This window comes from Tympanuchus pallidicinctus, unplaced genomic scaffold (genome assembly GCF_026119805.1).
Source record: "Tympanuchus pallidicinctus isolate F22 unplaced genomic scaffold, pur_lepc_1.0 scaffold3, whole genome shotgun sequence".
Lineage (NCBI taxonomy): Eukaryota > Metazoa > Chordata > Aves > Galliformes > Phasianidae > Tympanuchus > Tympanuchus pallidicinctus.
This window is the reverse complement of record NW_026294747.1, coordinates 24,508,439-24,526,535: the sequence shown is the minus strand read 5'-3', so window position 1 is coordinate 24,526,535 and position 18,097 is coordinate 24,508,439. Positions and strand designations below refer to the sequence as shown.

At 39.2% G+C, this 18,097-nt stretch overlaps 1 protein-coding gene across 1 annotated transcript in view; it reads left to right on the top strand.

The window, feature by feature from the left end:
- Positions 1-18,097, top strand: part of SPTBN5 (spectrin beta, non-erythrocytic 5) — a 90,758-nt gene that overhangs the window by 44,870 nt on the left and 27,791 nt on the right. The window contains exons 36-42 of the mRNA XM_052696232.1: positions 9,012-9,116; positions 10,084-10,269; positions 13,460-13,615; positions 14,230-14,421; positions 15,041-15,136; positions 17,119-17,237; positions 17,828-17,942. Of these exons, the coding sequence (XP_052552192.1) occupies positions 9,012-9,116; positions 10,084-10,269; positions 13,460-13,615; positions 14,230-14,421; positions 15,041-15,136; positions 17,119-17,237; positions 17,828-17,942 (969 nt within the window). The remainder of the gene's footprint in view (positions 1-9,011; positions 9,117-10,083; positions 10,270-13,459; positions 13,616-14,229; positions 14,422-15,040; positions 15,137-17,118; positions 17,238-17,827; positions 17,943-18,097) is intronic.

The window sequence follows — 18,097 nt, the reverse complement described above, 5'->3', positions numbered from 1 at the left end:
GCCTACATCTATCACAGTTTTCTTCAGCTCAAGCAAAACCTGAGAATGAAGACAGTGATCTTGAAGGACATAAAGGGCAGTTCTGTTCTTTCTCTAATAGTATTTTTAGTATCTAATAGTATTTTTTGTAAGAACTTTCAAGGATTTCGGTACCTAAGTTGTTCTCACTGTCTTCAAAAGTGTTCAAAAAGTGGAGTAATAAGGTGTAGATGGGCCATTTCTTCCAGCATCCCTTTGTACAGATGTTATTTTATGGTCATGGAGAACAGCAACAAAACAAACACAGAAGCATGACGGCAAACTGTTCTTATACGTGCAGGTACAGAGAGTAAAGGAACTATCATCACTGCATGCTCTATACATTTCCTCCACCACCTTCTCCAACTGAGGTCACAATTTCTCAGATATCGCAATCAATAACAAAGTATCTACCTGCAGCTTACTGGAGAAGTTTCAAAACACCAATGGATTTCTATATTGGTAATCTGGATATCACAGTCAGCCATATGTCCCTTCCTTCACTGATACTGTCCCTGCAATCACCGATCTATTGTGATACCTAGAAAAGATTGTTACAGCTTGGCTCTCAAATTTAACTTAGGGAATGTGTAAAAGTGCTATTACCTGGGAAGAGGAGATGGTGAATTTGTTTGTATCCAAGGATGCAAACGATCAGATGCATTCAGGATGAGTTTCAATGTTGGTGTTCACCTCAGTGTCCAAAGCAGTGTCAGTCTACAGTGAGTATATCTACTGGGGATGCAAATTTAGCCTATTACACTGCTAAAAAGCCAGAGTCTACATACACATGAATTAAACTGTATCTTAAAGGAATTGATGGAATGGGATCATAAAAATCATCATTGCAAGAAGAGGATCATTTGCTGCTATTCATGAAGGAACAGGAAGAAATGCCTTCTGAATTCTACTTCTTCCTTAATATGCAATGCATTGACCTGAGCCTGAGTGAAATCTCACCACAGCTGGAATTCCTGTATTTCCAGAATATCTCCTATTCCTTTCATTCTCTCATCTCCCTGAGTGAAAATTCTTTGAACAGATTATTCCTGAGCTGCCAAATTCTGGTCTGAATGAGGAAGGAATACTGAGAACTGCTGTTTTTTTGTGGCTGCGAGCATCTGCCCTTTGGATCAATCAGCAATTACTCAGTGTTCTGAGATTTCTTAACCACTGTTTGTATTTTACTTCTTTACATTTAAGAACAATTGGAAGAGGAATCTGTTACATTTGGATGGAGCTCTGTTACTACTATCTGGAGTTAAAATATAGCTGCGTTGTGACTCAGATTTTCTCCCTAGGGAGATAGGCAGGAGGATCCCTTTCAAAAGTGCTGTCAAAAATTATTCAGCTAAGACATCTATTGAAGACTCCCCACTTCCCCAGTGGGAATTTTCTCATTTACTACTTTCGGAATGGGCAGAATCAAACATGCTTTCAAAAAGAATTCCTCTCAAGAAAACAAATGTAAGCAATGACTCCACCCCTTGTTTTTTTCTGACTTTTGTGTTCAAGGAAATACTTAAGTCAAGTCACACGCGTTTCACTGTTTTACATCTGTAAGAAAGCAGTTCCTGTCATCCCATAATTATTGGATCCTATTTTCCCAGAACTTCATGTGCTTTAGACCAAGTCTCTCTCAGCAGCGAGGAATGGAGGAAGAAAGAAGGCAACACATGAGTGTTTTAAACTAAGAACTGCTACTGAGAACTGCTCTCTCATTCGCTGTCTGTGCCAGTGTGACTGGTTTGACTTCAAGCCAGCATCTTATATTACATCCAAGTTACTTAAACCTTCGAAGGATTTTTGCAGAATTTAGTCTAGGATTGTTCTATGCTAAAGAAAATAGAGCACATGTGGAGAAAATTACGCAAACATCTATCTTTTATATTTTTTTTTAATTATGAATTCAGTTGTGCCATTGCTTGGAACTGTTGTAGGAAACTCTCTGAAGACCAGCAAACTGAGATCTTGCCATTCAGAGTGCAGACAAGCAACAGCTGAAACAGAGAAGAAAGAAAAAGTCACTTTTGCTTTGAGCAGAAGCAGTGTCCTGCGCATTCTGCTCTTTTCTAACCTTTTCACAGCAGCAGATGCCTTGCTCAGGTTAGCTGCTTTCCTTTTTTTTTTCCACAAATGAAATAGCAGCAAGTACACAGACTGTCTCTGGCAAGCATTTTTGGCTCCCTCCTACTCCGTCTGCAGTCTCACTGTCAGAACACTCAGGGAGCAGAGCCTCATGCTCTGTAATTTATCTTTCTGCCCATCCTGCTCTCGTATCACTTTGCAGACGTGATAGGTGGTGGTAGCAGTACTAGAAGAGCTGTGTTATTTTATTTTGAATGCGGATTTTTTTAGTTTGCCATTTTTTTTCCCCGGAGAATGCATATTAACCTCTCATTCCTTTGCTTCGGAAGAAGAATGGAAATTTCCAGTACCAAAGGAAAAAGGAGTAGGAGTTGGTTTTAAAAAGAGGGAGAAAGGCAAGTTTCTGTGGCTTTGGTCTTGCATCGTTTAGGACTAAGCTGCAGAATGTCATGCAGGAACCATCGCTGCAATCTTTCATCAGTACCTGTCTATGTCTCTACTGCGGAAGTGATGCTATCTCCCAGCAGAATGACCCCACCTCCTCCTTTTGAATCTATTGTGCAAGACAGGCCTTTCCAAAAGATGCCACCAGCAGCAAGGCATCCTCCCACTGGTCAATCAGTTGCAGAGATCGCTCAAGGAAATGCCAGCTCATCACCAAGCAGTGTGTCTTCTGGAGCTTACTGTTCGAGGCTAGATGTCGTCCTGGAACACACAGACCGGAGAAAAGGTTTGGGGAGCACTAGTTACTGTGCAGATCTTTCAGATAGGATATCCAGGTGGTCCAGTTCTCCCAGAGACCCCCGGAGACGTGGATGTGAAGGTTCTGGAACTTGGTCAACACCTGCATCTTACAAGCAATATTCAGAAAGAGATAAAAGTGCTCATTTTTCTTCTGAAAAAAACAATCCCATGAAGTTTGCTGTATCTTTGCCCTCTGATGTTCTTTCCTGCAAAGCTCCACCAAGCTGGACATCACGTCTGAATGTTGACCTATCTGCTATTCCAGATGTTTCAACACTCTGCAGCAAAAATCGGCATGCATCCCTGGAACATTGTGATTCTTTCCCACTCCAGCAAGGCTGTAGCCAGTGCAATGTCCAAATGCAAGATCTCCACGCTTCAATGAAGCTTTACATTTCAACGTGCAGCTTAACAGTAAAGCCTTTTCGAGCAGATTCTCATGCAAGCAATCATGTTCATTCAAGTCTTCTCATGCCACAATTAGAAAAGCTGCCTGAAAATCCAGCTGGTCTGTCAACAGGATCCCAGAAACCAAAAGCCAGCTTCCCTTCAGGTGGGTCTCCAGCTCTTCAAATCACACAATTTCATGTGACTTCCTCTAAGTATCCTAGCTTTCCCCAAGAAACTGTCTCCAGAGATATCTGGCTGTCCCCAGCTGCATTGACTGGAAGAGAAAATACCGCTGTTGGGAATGAAGTCACAAGCAGGGATTTAAGTCCAGAGCTGATTGTCTTTCAGAACCATGCTTCATCAAAGCCAGAGTTTGGGAAGACTCAATGCGATGGGCTAACACCTGCTCACCACAAGGTTTCCAAAATCACCTTGATACTTGCCACTCCTTGGACTGCAATGCCTATCCAAGTGGTAAGAGAATTTAGAAGGAGCCCAAGTCCAACAATCTTTATCAAAACACATGATGCAGGTATAACTGGTCCACCTCTTCATCCAGTGGGGATTGGGGCTGACCTCTCCTTATCAGTGAATCCAGTTTGCTGTTCAGGATTGCTTTCTACCCAACAGCCATGGACAAGATCTGGTTTGAGATCTCAGGAAACATGCAGCCTAGATAGTGTATGTCCTGAAGACCTTTTGCCAAACATACCAACTCATACAATGTCTTCAGCTCACAGACATGCAGAAGGCTCCTGGTGTCCATCTATCGCTGTCAACATTGGTTCTGGGAGGAAAGTGGTGAAGATTTCCATTCCATTCTAGGAACATTTGCAAACACAGGTTTTAAGTTGCATTAATTGAACCATGTGGATTCCTTCTTGTATGCTTCCTGCCATGTTCCTGTTAGCTGAGGATGACTTTTGGGGCAACCAGAAAGCAACTTTTGTTCTCTGTCATCAAGACTGCAGATGCCTCTTCATCCTTCCTAAATGAAACTGAGCACTGTGATCTGATCCAGCTCTTGATAAATGTTTCATTTTAACCATTTGAGCTCTACTGTCAACTTGACATGCACAGTTCTGTGCATCTACTTACAGGTTTTGCATAATTGGGCTCTAGTGCTCAGCGTTTTTAAGGTTCAAGACATTGAAGCCAAAATTTGGTCTTCCTCTCTGACAGTCAGTCTGGGACATGGGACAAATCCACAGTATAGTTTTTCTTACGTTTTGTTTTTTTTTTTTTTTCCTATTGCTTTCATTTTCTCATTTGTCAAATTGTGTTGTATTTCTAAATGGTTAATACTTGGGTTTGTAAACTTTTTGAAGTAATCCTTGTTTTCAAAAAAACAGTTGCAATTTAATTACGAGGGAAGAAAATAATTTTTCCCTTAGAAAAAGGGAGATATCACCTTTTCCTGGGGGGAAAAATGGGAATTTAGTCTCCACTGCTTGTCAGATTTAGGTAACCCAGAAACTGTGCAGCAGTGAAACTAAGGGGATTTTAAGAGGAATTTAATATGCCTTCAGACAAATGTTTTATAAGTAAAAATTGTAAGAGCATATGATTATTGTCTAACACCTTGGAAATTTTGATAGATGTGATGGTAGCACTTACAGGAAAACAAACACTGATTGGTTTCTGTATTTCTCCCATTTACCTTTCCAGTATCAGATAATGCATGAACAGCATGCACTGGTGGGAGGGAAGAAAATTCTTAAATACATTTAACATTAGAATTCCAGACCTGTTCTGTGAGATCAGTGGCCAACAATACAGTGATGTCAGTTTGATAGAAAAGGTGTAGGCATGCATTTTTTAGAAACAACTTAGTGTGTTTTATTCCACTTATGACAAGATATTGTATTACTTAGTTGTGAACAATATGTAATCATTGTATTAAGCATATGTATTTACTTTGCTAAAACTTTTTCTCCATTATTTCTTTTTTATTATTATTTATTTACTTTTATCAGAAGAAGATAAAATCAAACTTTGTTGTTATCATTTTTCTGGGCAGAGTTTGGACTGAGTTACACCCTTCAAGTGAAGGCATTTAAGTCTGGAAGTAATACTAGCCTTTAGTTCATGCTTAGAGCTGAAAGATTTTCAGTGGAGTTCTAGCCATCTCAGCAGCAAGCCCCAAGCAGGCAGTGGGGGGCAAAATATGTTAAGCTTGCTGTATTGTGAAGAGCAGAAGCAAGAGAAGGGAGTGGATTCACAGAAATACTTAAAATACTTTTTCTTCTAGAGAAATGAAAATGACATTTATTGGAAGCCAAATTTCTTCAGGGCTGTCTCAGTTTCCAATATGTCTGTATTATTGTTTCATTTAGTATTTTTCCAAAAAGCAGAGCTGGCCTGTGCTGCCACATAACTGTGTATATAGTGCTATTTTACATCAAATGAATGTATTTTTTGAAATGGACTTTGCATTTAATTCTGTGTTAGCTCATAAAGAAGAGTTTCTATCACAACAATATGCCTGAATCTATGCAGTGAGCTCAGAAATAGTGAAAAACTCCACTTGAAGTAGACATAAAACCTCATTTATGTTCTTTGCATTGTTAATAATTTGGCTATTCGCTACATGTTCTGTTTCAAATATCAGAAAAGGCCAAGTCTATTTTGTGGTTTTAAGCATCTTTGCAAAGTCTTCAGTTAAAAATGAGTCAACTGTATAGTGAGTGGTCAGGTCTCTGGTGCTTTTTGCGGCTGAGAATTAGATTCTTGATGATGGGCCATGATTCATAATGGAAACAAACTTGAAAGAAAGTTTATACCTGCTGTGTGCTGTGGGAGGCCCTGGTAGGTTACCTGAGGAGAGCTATGCAATGTTTTTGTATTTGAAATTAACACGTCACTTTCAGAGTAGGAGTTTGGGGACCTGTCTGAAGCCATTCCCTATGCCAGAAAATGATGTAATTGGCCAAGGGCCAACATCATATTGTGTGAGCTAGTTTCTGTTCTGCTTTAAGATTGATATAACAAATGCTTAAATGAAAAACTGTTGCTGTTCTGATTCTAGCAATTTCTGTAATAAGATTTCTGTTTACAAGACAAATGAAAAGTTTTTGTCTCGTCAGCTCTCCAAGTAGCACTGCTAGTGCCGCTGGTACTGGCTTCTTCTAAGCACATGGCAATTGCCTCTCCTGCAATGTGTGCAGCCACTTTTCTTTTGTAACAGTTTTCTTTTTCAGTATTAAAATATGGATTCTCAAGCACACTTGCATGAGCTTCTACTTTGGGGGCCTGCTCAAATGTCAGAAGCACTTTTTCCACTGCTCTGGGAGCTCAGGGAATAGGGCTTGAATGTATTACCCGTGCGTAGTGATTTTCAGTAGGAGCAAGACACCGAGCAGTCAGAGGCAGCTGATTATGACTCACTGTCCCACACCCGTGCTCTCAAATGTCTCCCTTTTCCAAAGAAAGTAACCGTCCTTACCAGCAGATGTCCCTTTGCTTTTTCTTCTACCATAGATTATAAGAGCAGGAAAACTACTGGCAATTTTTTCGTGTAGAATGTTGTAGCTCCACTGCTAACAGTTGGTAAATAAAGGAGTGATATGTGGAAAATTGTAATGATTTTCTTCTTCCTTTGTAAATCCTTTTTTTTTTTTTTTTTACCAGAAATAATAATAATCCACAAAATAAGGTAGAGAAACTACGTTGTCTTTAAAGGAGCTGTCAAAACATGAATGTAGAGGGTGCAGTATGTGGCTCTGTGTTTATATACAACAAACAGAAGTGCCAAGCATCAGCTGATAGCTTTGTTTCTGTGTCAGCTAACAGCAGAGTAGAAATGGAAGCCAATTATAAGTGGCTTAATGCAGCAATTGAGCAAACAGATGTGCATGGAGTTTTTCTTCCACAAGAGCAAACCAAACACAAAAACACTCTAAAAAAACAATATCTCATAAGTTTGTACACTTGATGATTAGATAGATCAAAGGATTAAAGTTTCAATGACAAAATACCTGCATTCTGGTTGGAATTGTATTTAATATTCATGGGCTAGACTTCTTAAAAATGTAGATCTATTCTACACGGCCTTCCCCTCTTCCTGACAATGATTACTGTGTTGGGATTTGCTCATGTCTCTTCTGATACTCTGTATGGATTAATACAGAACAGTTTGAACATCTGGTCTGGGCGTAATGTTCTTCTGTACATTTTTCTCTACACGCAAAATATTTCACTCATTAACTCCCAAAAATGAACAAGAAAGTCAGACTTAAGTCTAGCAGTAAGTCCTCTAAGCCACAGAGGCCAAGCAGAGTGGCATTATCAAGCTCCATCCACCAGCTGGAGATGAAGGTGATAAAGCAAGTGCCATCTGCGTCCATCCAGGAGAGCCAGGCTGAGGCCTCCATTCAGTGTAGCTCTGACAAGGCAGAGGCCAGAGCAGAGCCTCAGTGGGGCCCCCAGATGGGGCTGGAGGGCATTCAGAGAATGGTCGGGGCTGCCTGGGCCTGTTGGTGCTGTGGATGTGGATTCCATTGCATGTAAAATGTGCCTAGGAAACATCTTCAGAAGATTCCCCAGAGACTGAATGCATGGAAGATGTAATTGTGCAACCAATTTTCTTAACATCAGGAAGGAGTCAACAAGCACAGCGGTGCATTAGCGATGTGCAGGGATTTGTTAGAAAATGTCATAACAGCATTTAAGTGACTAGTAAAGCAGTTTCCTTAAAACTGATTAATTTTTTTTTAAGACTACAGTCTTACTACCTCAGAGACTGACATGATAGTAGATAAAATTAATGCCAGACAGTTGGAAGCGCAGCATGAAAAAATAGAAGATCTAATATGCTTGTTTCAGGTACAGCATTATCAAAGGATCATAGAATCATATGATATTTTTCATAAATAATCAGCTGAACAAATACAGGACAGAAACAAACTGGTCTTATAGCAGTTCTTCTAAGAAGATTCTGGAAACTTAATGCAGTTTACAAGGTGAATTTGAGTTCAAGGTATTGTGTAAAAGATAAGCACCATACGCAAATGCATGATTACACTTTGAAAGGCAACAGAAGGAAGCTCTCTGCTACCTTCATTCTGGAAGATTCAGCCAAGTACTGCATCAAATCGTAGGAACACCATTTCAAAGTAAGTGGAAATGGAAAAGACTCAGGGGAGATCAATGAGAATAATTAGAAGTCAAAGAGACACAGCATCTGTGGAATGATTGATCTGCTCCAGTGTAGTTTTAGCAAGAGATGATAGAAATACCTATTAAGCCTATGTGAGCATATAAAAATGGAAAAAGCTGAAGCAAATGTAAAAGAAATTATTTTCTTTCTGTGCTGAAGCGGGCAGAATGTAATGAGATGAAATATTAGCAATGCATTTTCAGGTTATGTACTTGGAAAATCTTGTTAATGGTAATGGTAATGAAGCAGTGCAATGAATTGCCAAGGGAGGCTATAAAGTCTGTGCTGTGGGATGTATTCTAAGAAGAAACTATAAGGCACATCAGACATGGCAGTGTTGATCTAGTTTTGGATTACATGAATGGCTGTTGAATTTACCAGCTTTGTGATTTAGAGAAAGCAGAGACAGGTCAGTTTACATAGTAGGACCTGCTATTGTACCTCTCTTACTCAAGACCATAAAGCTCTGCTATTTCATTTCCAGTTTGAATTGCCTTCTTTTCCTTTTATTTCCTCTCAAGTGTGCTGTAGAGCTAATATCCCTTCTCATATTTATGAATTGGGATTATGTGATGTTTAATCAAGCGAGTGAAGTATTAAATGTTTTTTGTAGGTTTATTTGAAAAGCAGTGACCTTGGAAACTCTGTAGATGAAGTAGAGCAACTGATTAGGAAACATGAGGCTTTTGAGAAGCTACTGGCATCACAGGATGAAAAGGTACAGTAAACAATAAGGAATATTTTACCATTACAGGAACTGGAATAATTCTATTTGTTTTTTATTAATGTGGCAACAGATGTGATGTGCCTGATATGCTTGAATCAGAGAAAAATGGGGAAGCTTAGTGAAATAACAGACAGGATAGTGGAGAAAAGTATTAAACAATCCATTTCCAAGTCTTGTCTGCATTGTCTTGAAGCAGATGAAAAAAACACTTAGAAAAATCAAATACTGGGACTTAGGAGGAAAAAAGATATTTAAAGCAGACCATACTGTGTTATGGATACCAGAAGTTTTCACCTTTTTTTCTTAAAAAGAATGTGGCTTTTGAAGCATGTAAAATACAGTATGTCAGAGTTGGTGTTTTGCTAATTATTTAAATATATGTTTATTATATAATGTCTGTACTAAATTGTCTAGTTTTTTTGCATCTGTGGAATTGAAGCTGGATTGCTCACCCACACCTAAAAGAATCTGGCTGGCTGATGGCCAGCTGCTGTATTTCACCCATGCTAGGGCTAAGCTCTGAAACCTGGGCCTGTGCCTGTTTCTCCAGATTGAATGAGCTCCCAGCCCTGTACCTCCTCCCTGGCAGATTTATTGTTGGGTTGAGAACTACCTCCCAACACCTGATTTCCACAAAACAATAAAATCCAGGCAGTCATAAGTGCCAGGCTTGCTCCATGACTCCTTGCACCACCTGATCAGTGGGAAAAGGACTCCAGTAGCTACAGCTTTATTTCATCTAAATAATCACAGTGTGCTAAAGTAACAAATGATAAGGAGATAGTGGATATGTTGTAGTACTGGGCAAGGGGCACTGTGGGGGAAATGCTGGTTAACCTGTCCCTAACGTTTTTTTTGCTTCTTCCAGCAAAAAGTGGTATGGAAATTAGCCTGAAGTTTTATTTCTTTAACATCACTTGAAAGCAATTAATTGACTTTAGATTTATTGCCTTCTCAGATGATGTCTCTTCAAGAACAAGCAAACAAGCTAGAAAAGGATGGTGGATTGGATGGGATACAGATTCAGCACAAACTGAACACCATTCTTCAAAGGAAGCAGCAGATCAAGAATCTCTCCCAGAGCAGGAGAGAAAAGCTGCAGACCGCCCTTCTTCTGGCACTTTTCTATCAGAACTTGGCAGAGGTAAGAAATTTAGACGAGTATGGGAGTAGAAGAATGGGAAACTGCTTACATCTGTTGGATAGAGTGCTTGTTTTTGCCAGAGATTAGCTGAATTGATAATTTACTCTGAGATGGCAACTACTTTACTGCTACATTCATGTGGTAGGTGAGCCAACACCATTGTTTTTACTATACATGCCATTGTTGTGGGATTGTGACCATTCGAGCTTCTTTACACATCAGGAGTCCTGATAAAATAAAACTAATCAAAAAGTAACTGCCAGCCACTGCTTTATGCTTCCTTTAGCGGGATAGAAAGAGTGTTTTAAGGCAGAGTGAACGCAGTGTGGAAAGCAATATGGCAAGGGCGCTATGCTCTACCAGTGGATGCTTATTGAAAGTGTTCAAAACAGTTCTGTAAGTATAGTTCTTCAGCTTCAATAAGCGTGTCTCTGCAGATTAGGTTAGCCTGTATCCAGTTCTGGCCATAGTCTTGTAACCAAGCAGCTCTGTTCCTGGCACAGCGGTTGGGAAGATATAACAGGTTGGATTTTCTAAGGATAGCACAGTGTGTGTGACTGAAAAACGTCTTAACATCCAATGTGCTGACATAGGCAACAGCACATAGACAAGAAAGGGCATTTGCAAACACTCTTGCTGGCCTGATAAGCCCTTCTGTTGCTACATCCCTTGGAACATTCTTCATGTTTTAAAGAAAAGCTGCAGGTACTTGTCACCTCCCATTCCACAAAAAGGGCACTTGTCCTGATGCAGTTCAAATTAGGGTTGTCAGCAAAGACCAGTCTTACACTTCCTCAACCAACTTCTAACAACCAAATTTTAAAATAAATAAATAAATAGGTAGTAAATTCAATTTATAACAAAATATATTTAGAGCTCCCCCAGTAACGATCAAATATTTAAATATCCTCTTCTTTGGCTGTGCTGATGAGCCAGAGGTGCACTCTGCTTTTTGAAATAAACTTTATTAGGAATTATTTACACAGTCAAATATTAACCTGTATTATTTAGCCATACCTTTCCTACCACATGAACCAGTTCACTAATCACAGTCGGTCCACACTGTGGCCTAGAAGTAGATGGAATGGACAGTGCATTGCACAGTGCTAACTTTTAAAAGTGCTAATTTTTAAAAGAACGCTATACCTCTGACAAAGAGGTCACATACCTGCTAACATCCACTCTACTGGAGGAAACCGTCATGTGCTCCTAGAGATACAGTCAACCTCTTCACTAAGAATGCTTCTTAATTGCTTCCCATCTATCTATAATTGTCAAATCAGTGCTTGGACTGGGGTCCTCCTTCATTCCATCATTGTGAATAACATACAACACAGCATATGGCTCTGTATAGTGAGGAATTTCTCTGCATTGATTCAGCCAAGAGTTCTGTAGAGAGTTTTTGCTCTCAAAGTAACTACTTATTTAGTCTGTCAATCTAAAGTCATTGCCTACTGCTACAGAATGTGAATGCCACCAAGTAATTAAAAAAAAAAAAACTTGCAGTAATATTTCTCTTCCTCTTTGGTTGAATTGAATGCTTAACTTAAATTTAACGATGTTCTGGGTGTGTATGAGTTCATTTATGAGGACAAGCCCCAGAGGAGAATTAAACTGCAGAGATGAGTTTTGAATTTAGTTGTGCAATCTGTGAGGTCATTGCTTATTCTTATTTATTGGGAGTCTTCTTCTCTAGAGGTATTCTGAACTTGCCTGAATGCTATCCTATGTAACTTACTCTTGGGAACCTGCTTTACCAGAGTAGTTTGACTTAATGATCTCCAGGAGTTCCTTCTAACTCCTTCAATTCTGTGATTCCTGTGATAGTACAGATCCCACCCCCCTGAAAATTCTTACTCCATAATTAAAGTAATTTCCACTGATCAAACAGTTTTTTGTGTGTATGTTTGAAATACTTCTGTTAATAAAAAATCATATACATTTTGAAAACATAGATTTCTAAATTGATAAAGCCCACTTTTTTTTATGAGTCTCATTGAAATAAGATTGTTCTCATGTACCTGCAGTGAGTATAGCACTAGGCTCACTGTCCTTGTCTTCAGTAAAGTGAGAATAAATTAAGCCAATAAGTGTGCAGATGTGTCTTTTTTTTAATAGTTTTATTCAGTTTGCCATAAAGCCCTTGCCTATTATTAGAAAATAGAATCACACTTTGAGAGGTTGTGTGCAGGGAATACATTAGTTTCCCAGTCTAACTGCACAGATGAGTCTCTCTCATTCAAATGAGAAGTCAGTTTAAGTGACCTCAAAGCGTTAGTATGTGGCTGGGTAATGGGAGAAGGCCCTAGCTTGTAAGGAGGGTGTCAGAAATGAAAACAGCAGATGACTGCTGTCCTGGGCAACCTTGACATAAGGCAAAAGACTGCTCTTTGAATCTCTAGCTGTACTTTTGAGGGAAATGGTTTCAGGGGAATGTGCTGCTAGTGAAAACAATTTTTAGTTAAAATTTTAGTTAAAATTCTTTTTTCTAAAAAATTTTTTAGTAAAATTTCAGCAGTTGAAATAATACTTAAAAATTTTAATTAACTGAGAAAATCTTCCAGTTGTCAGCTCTTGTATGTAGTGCAGTATCACAAGGACAGCCAAGATGCTTTGAAACTGATAAGGCTGCCTTCAATTTGCTGTGCTGTAGTCACTGAAGTGGTCTGAGGACAACAGAATCAATTACAGTGTGTGTCAAATGTTCAGTTGTGTGCTTTGATGGACAGAAGATATTTGTGTCAATGCAAAGTGAGTAAGTTTAGCAAACTATTAAAAAAATGTGGAAAAGTCACTATCCTGTTGTCCGTTTCCTTCTACATAAGTTTAAGCCTCCTAAGAAAGAATTTCTTAGGAGAAATGTGTAACATTTACATTACTAGTCTTCATTACATTACTACTATTACATTCATGATTCAGCTGGTGGTCCAAATGTGGTGTTCCTGATTAGCATATTTCAAACGTTATGAAGTGTAGCAGCAAAGTGTTTGCTTTCAAGGAATTTTTTTATTATTCCTGTTGTCAGATAAAAATTATTTTCATTTCTACCTGCTTTCATTTCCTTTCAAGTAGAATAGTTCAAAAACTGAAGAGCCCAGGGATAGGAAACTTCATAGAACAGTGTACTCGGAGGAGACCCCAGGATGACATGTGGTTGTCATGCTAACTTGAGTGCTTCATGCTGCTACAGGCAGAAGACTGGATCAGTGAGCGCATGCAGAAGCTAGAGGATCCTTCCATACAAGATCCCAGCAATCTGCAGGACAAAATGAAGCTGCTGCAGAAGCATCAGGTCTTTGAGGCAGAGATTCTAGCAAATGAAGAAATCATCACAGCTGTTAATAAGGTAACACTAACACTCTGATAGTGTTTTTACAGATCACTACAGGTTATCTAGGATGGAATAAGAAGGATGGATAGCTTCCTCACCATCTCTTTATCATTTTTTCTACTCATATGACGAGAACCTAGTTACTATGCCATAGAAATGGAATCCCATTAATTTAAAACAGAGAGATTCCTTATTTTCCAGGAGGACTTTCATCTTTTGTTATTGTCCAAAGAGAAAGATATCACCAACTTCTCCCTGCGAATCACAACTGCGGAAGTGATTACTTCCACAAAAAGTAAATAGGATTTCATGCTCAGTTGCCAAACAAACTAACTGAACGTGGGCAAATCATATTGTTGAAGGGTACAATCATCCATAATGCCTCTCTTGTGCTCTCACTCCATGAATGTCATCCTTGGCAGGTGAATATTCAAATCTGGTGTGCTTGATTAGCTTCCAGGTGTAAGAGCATTACAACTGAGCTGTATTACTTGGGACCTGAGAAATTAGTAAGTCATTGTGCAGTGCAGGTTAGGAAAGTAGTAGTCCTTGAAAAGTCTTATAACATAGTATTGACATGAGAAATCAGTAGTAACCTTCATATCTAATTCCCTCTCCTGAATGCAAAGAAAGGAGAAGCCCTGGTTTCAGTGGGCCACCCAAAATCAGGGGAGATCCGCCGTCAGGTCCGCATGCTTCAGGAGCGTTGGGAAAAGCTGAAAAGAGCTGTTGCTGCCCGTGGAAAGATGCTGGAGGATAGTCGGGATTTCCTGGAATTTCTTCAGAAAGTTGACCAGGTGGAAGCCTGGATCAGAGAAAAGGTAAATTAACTCTAATATTTAAACAAAGCAGCACACTAGTGACTTGCTATATCACAACAAATGTGTGATACGTGTCAACCTCCAGGCCTTCTTAGGGCCTTCTTCATGAGAGAATCATGATGTGCTCTGCAAACAACATGGAAGGAATAATTCAACAGATTCTAAAACTTTTCTAGTGAGTTTCTGTGCCAAATTTGGTTGAACAGTACTAACACATCACATGTAAAGAGTGCACATAAAGAAGTTGTGATTATTATTCTTGTGTGTCTCTGTCAAAACAGACCTAAAAGTACACTAGAATAGAAGGGACTTCAAGCATGTGGCAACTGACATTCAGTTTCATTGTCTGTCAAATCTGCAAGTTTCTATTTGAAGGAAGAGTCATTAATCCACTAAGTTTTCATTTGGAGGCTGTTTTATATTCAGTAATAGATTGGAAAAGAAATTGGGGCTAAGTCTCATCATTATCTAAAGATCAGAAGTGACTACTTCAGAATTTGTAGGTCAGTGATTCACAGAGAAAATCACAGAACTTTTTGCAGCACCGTAAGCATTGGAATGTGTTATATTCTTGTACTCTTCACCTGAATGTTTGTCTATCCGCTGCTTCTTTCCTCAGGAAGTCATGATTAACATAGGTGATGTGGGAAATGACTATGAGCACTGTCTGCAGCTCATGAAAAAGCTGAATGAGTTCCGTGGAGCAACATCAGGGGTAAGAGATGTTTTCCTTGCCTGTTTCCACGTAGCTTGTGATGCTAGAAGCAGCAGTTAACTTTTTAGCTTATTCAGATAGTAAATACAATTCCATTACTCTAAGATGAAAGATCGGGGAAGTATGAAGCATTATCACCTCCTAAGCTATTGAAATGATCTTCAGCTCCCTCTGGGAAAGGTGTGAGACCATCTATCAAGACAATATATTTGTAGTAGCCTCTCCTTCTCTCTTTATGAACTACACAGATTTGGACAAACAGGTTTCCATGTCACACAGGAAAGATCCCTGTGCATACTTTGTGGTCTGCACTATTAGGCCAATTAGAACTTCATGAGTGAGGTTTACTTCTATGTGCACTCATAATATTCTCTTTTTTCTGTTTACCTTTTATACTATTTGCCAGTTACTGTATTGCCAGCTCCCATCTTCTCTTTCTGATGCCTATTAGCTGAAGAAAACAATCTTCTTTTATGCAAAATAAATGCATAGATATGCATGACACCTGGGGGAAAACTCTGAGCTCCCATTTCCAGAACCCAGCAAGATTTTCAACAATACATTAGATCTGGTCAGAAAGCCAAAACACTTGAATTTTAGCACCATGGAATCAGGGAAGTGAAGCGACCTTCATTCACCCTTCAGTCTACACCAGCTGAGCTATGAGCTAAGAGTTCTGCTATGGATTGTACCAGCAAAAAAGAAGGATAGAGACAGGAACTGTATAAGACTGAAAAAAGAAGTATTTCCACTGAATAAGGTAGATCTTTTGTGCCCTTAGTCTTCAACACTGCCTGCTTCTAGGCACTGCTTCTTTACCACTTTAAACGTGATTCCTACAGGAAACGACTGAGACTGATGCCTTCATAGCTGGTGCTTGAATATACAGTGCTTTATAGGGTGAACCAAACAGAAGCAGGCTGGTCTTGGCACAGTGTGTGCATCCATTTGGTCTAGGTTTCCCCACTAGACAAATCTGAGAGCAGAGTGGGGATAGACTGTCCCACATTGATGGTTGCAAAGTTTTCTACTCAGAGTCTGTTATATTGTGTTGCTAGCTCCCAGGAGAGGAGGCTGAGGTTTCTGAAGAAGCAATATGTGGCTGTCTACTGGTTTATCTTGTTTGCTTTGTGGCTGTTTGTAATACTGAAGTACATATGGAAATAGACATCTTGGTATGAATGTACCATAAATAAAATTCAGTTTGAATAAATATTTCTATTAAAAAATTGCTGGCTTCTGGCAACTGTGCTTCTATTACTCCAGTGATTAATGTCTCCCCTTTAAGCCTTTGATTTACTGGTCTTGCAAAAATATAGAATGTTTTTGAATTCTGGAGCAGTATTCTGTGTTGACTATCCATCATGCTTTAAAAGAATTATCCATTATAGTCCAGAAGATATATTTGCAATGTGCAACTATTATCCTTCCTGTAGTATATATTTTACTTGGGAAGAAAATTGAAAGGCTTTGCATACCTTTCATTATGCAGTGATGTTTCTTTTAAAGGAAAAGCAGTGACACATCTTACTATCCAATTTATGATTTGGTTTCTTTAGACTGTATAGGTTTTAAGGCTGTTGTCCGTGATGTGGAGCAAACTTCTGGACAGATGCCTATGTAAAGTTAAGAGCCACAAGTCTTTCATCTGTTTGATGCAGGAACAGTCTGCCACATCACATCTGTTTTACGGCAGCCATCTATGTAACCAGCAGCTGCATTTCCTCAACATATGAGCCCCTGCTGGAATGCCTGGCTTAGAAAAGAAGCTCTAAGAGTTTTTACATAGTCCTAAATCACTGTTGAATCTGTGTATCATCATTACATAGTGTATCATCATTAACATCCTTTCTTGCTTGAACTGTCAGCTCATCTGGGACTGATAAGAAGTGTGATAATAGAGCTGATTGAAATTTCTGGTAGCGAGATAGAAATCTTGCTTGTCACTGCTATTGTTGTTTTGTCCTTTCTTCACTTTACAGGAGACAACAGTGGATGATGCTCACATCAAGGCTATCAATGCCCTGGCCATGAAACTGGAGAGACAAAACAAGGAAGAGACAAGGACAATATATCAGCGCCGGAAGCAGCTCAATGAGAAGTGAGTATGCTTTTAAATCTTCTACATAAAATGAAAACAGAAAGGTAGGATGAGGTATTTTTGGTGGGCTGGGCTCAGTGGAGTAATGTGTCTTTTTTTTTAACATCATGACTACCAGACTTCATGCACCATAGCTGCCTTTCAAGATTTTGGAGCAGTTAGCCAAGAGGATTTCTTATCCTGCAGGACCAAAGTCGTTTCCTTGGAGACAAACAGGCTTTTTCACTGCGTTTTACAGACTATGTTCATAAAGCTAAGGCACTTCTACCTGTTCAAAAAGTTGCCCTGGTGAAGTGCATATTCTTTCTGCTACTTCACAGTCCACTAGTTAAGATAATTTAAGGAAATTGTGTCAGGACTTTGTAGCTTTTACTTTCTATGCCATCCTGAAAAACCTGGAACGAATATAGCCAGATAGTTTCATCAGGCTGATGTTTCATGCTGCATTTGCTATTTTGAGGAATTGGGGATCAATACGCAATGTAGCTCAGAAGTCTAGACTTTCTTCCTTAGAACTGAGATTATGAAACTCAGTTGTGGAAGTTTTCACCTCTGAAATATACTCCTAAAATATTATTTTCCAATAAAAGGTGGAACAGTTTCCATGGTAACCTGAATGCATACAGGAGGAAATTAGAAGGAGCTCTGGAGATTCATGCCTTGATCAGAGAAATTGATGACATCACAGAGAGAATTACTGAGAAGGTGAGTTCCCAGATTTGGATTAATTGACACGGGAAAATATTCTGTTTTCTGTGTGATAAACTCAGATATCTGTATTACTGAAGATATACTGACTATCTAGCAGTAGCCCCTGACAGTTGTCTATGTATCAAGTCTGCAGGAAGATGTTAAACACA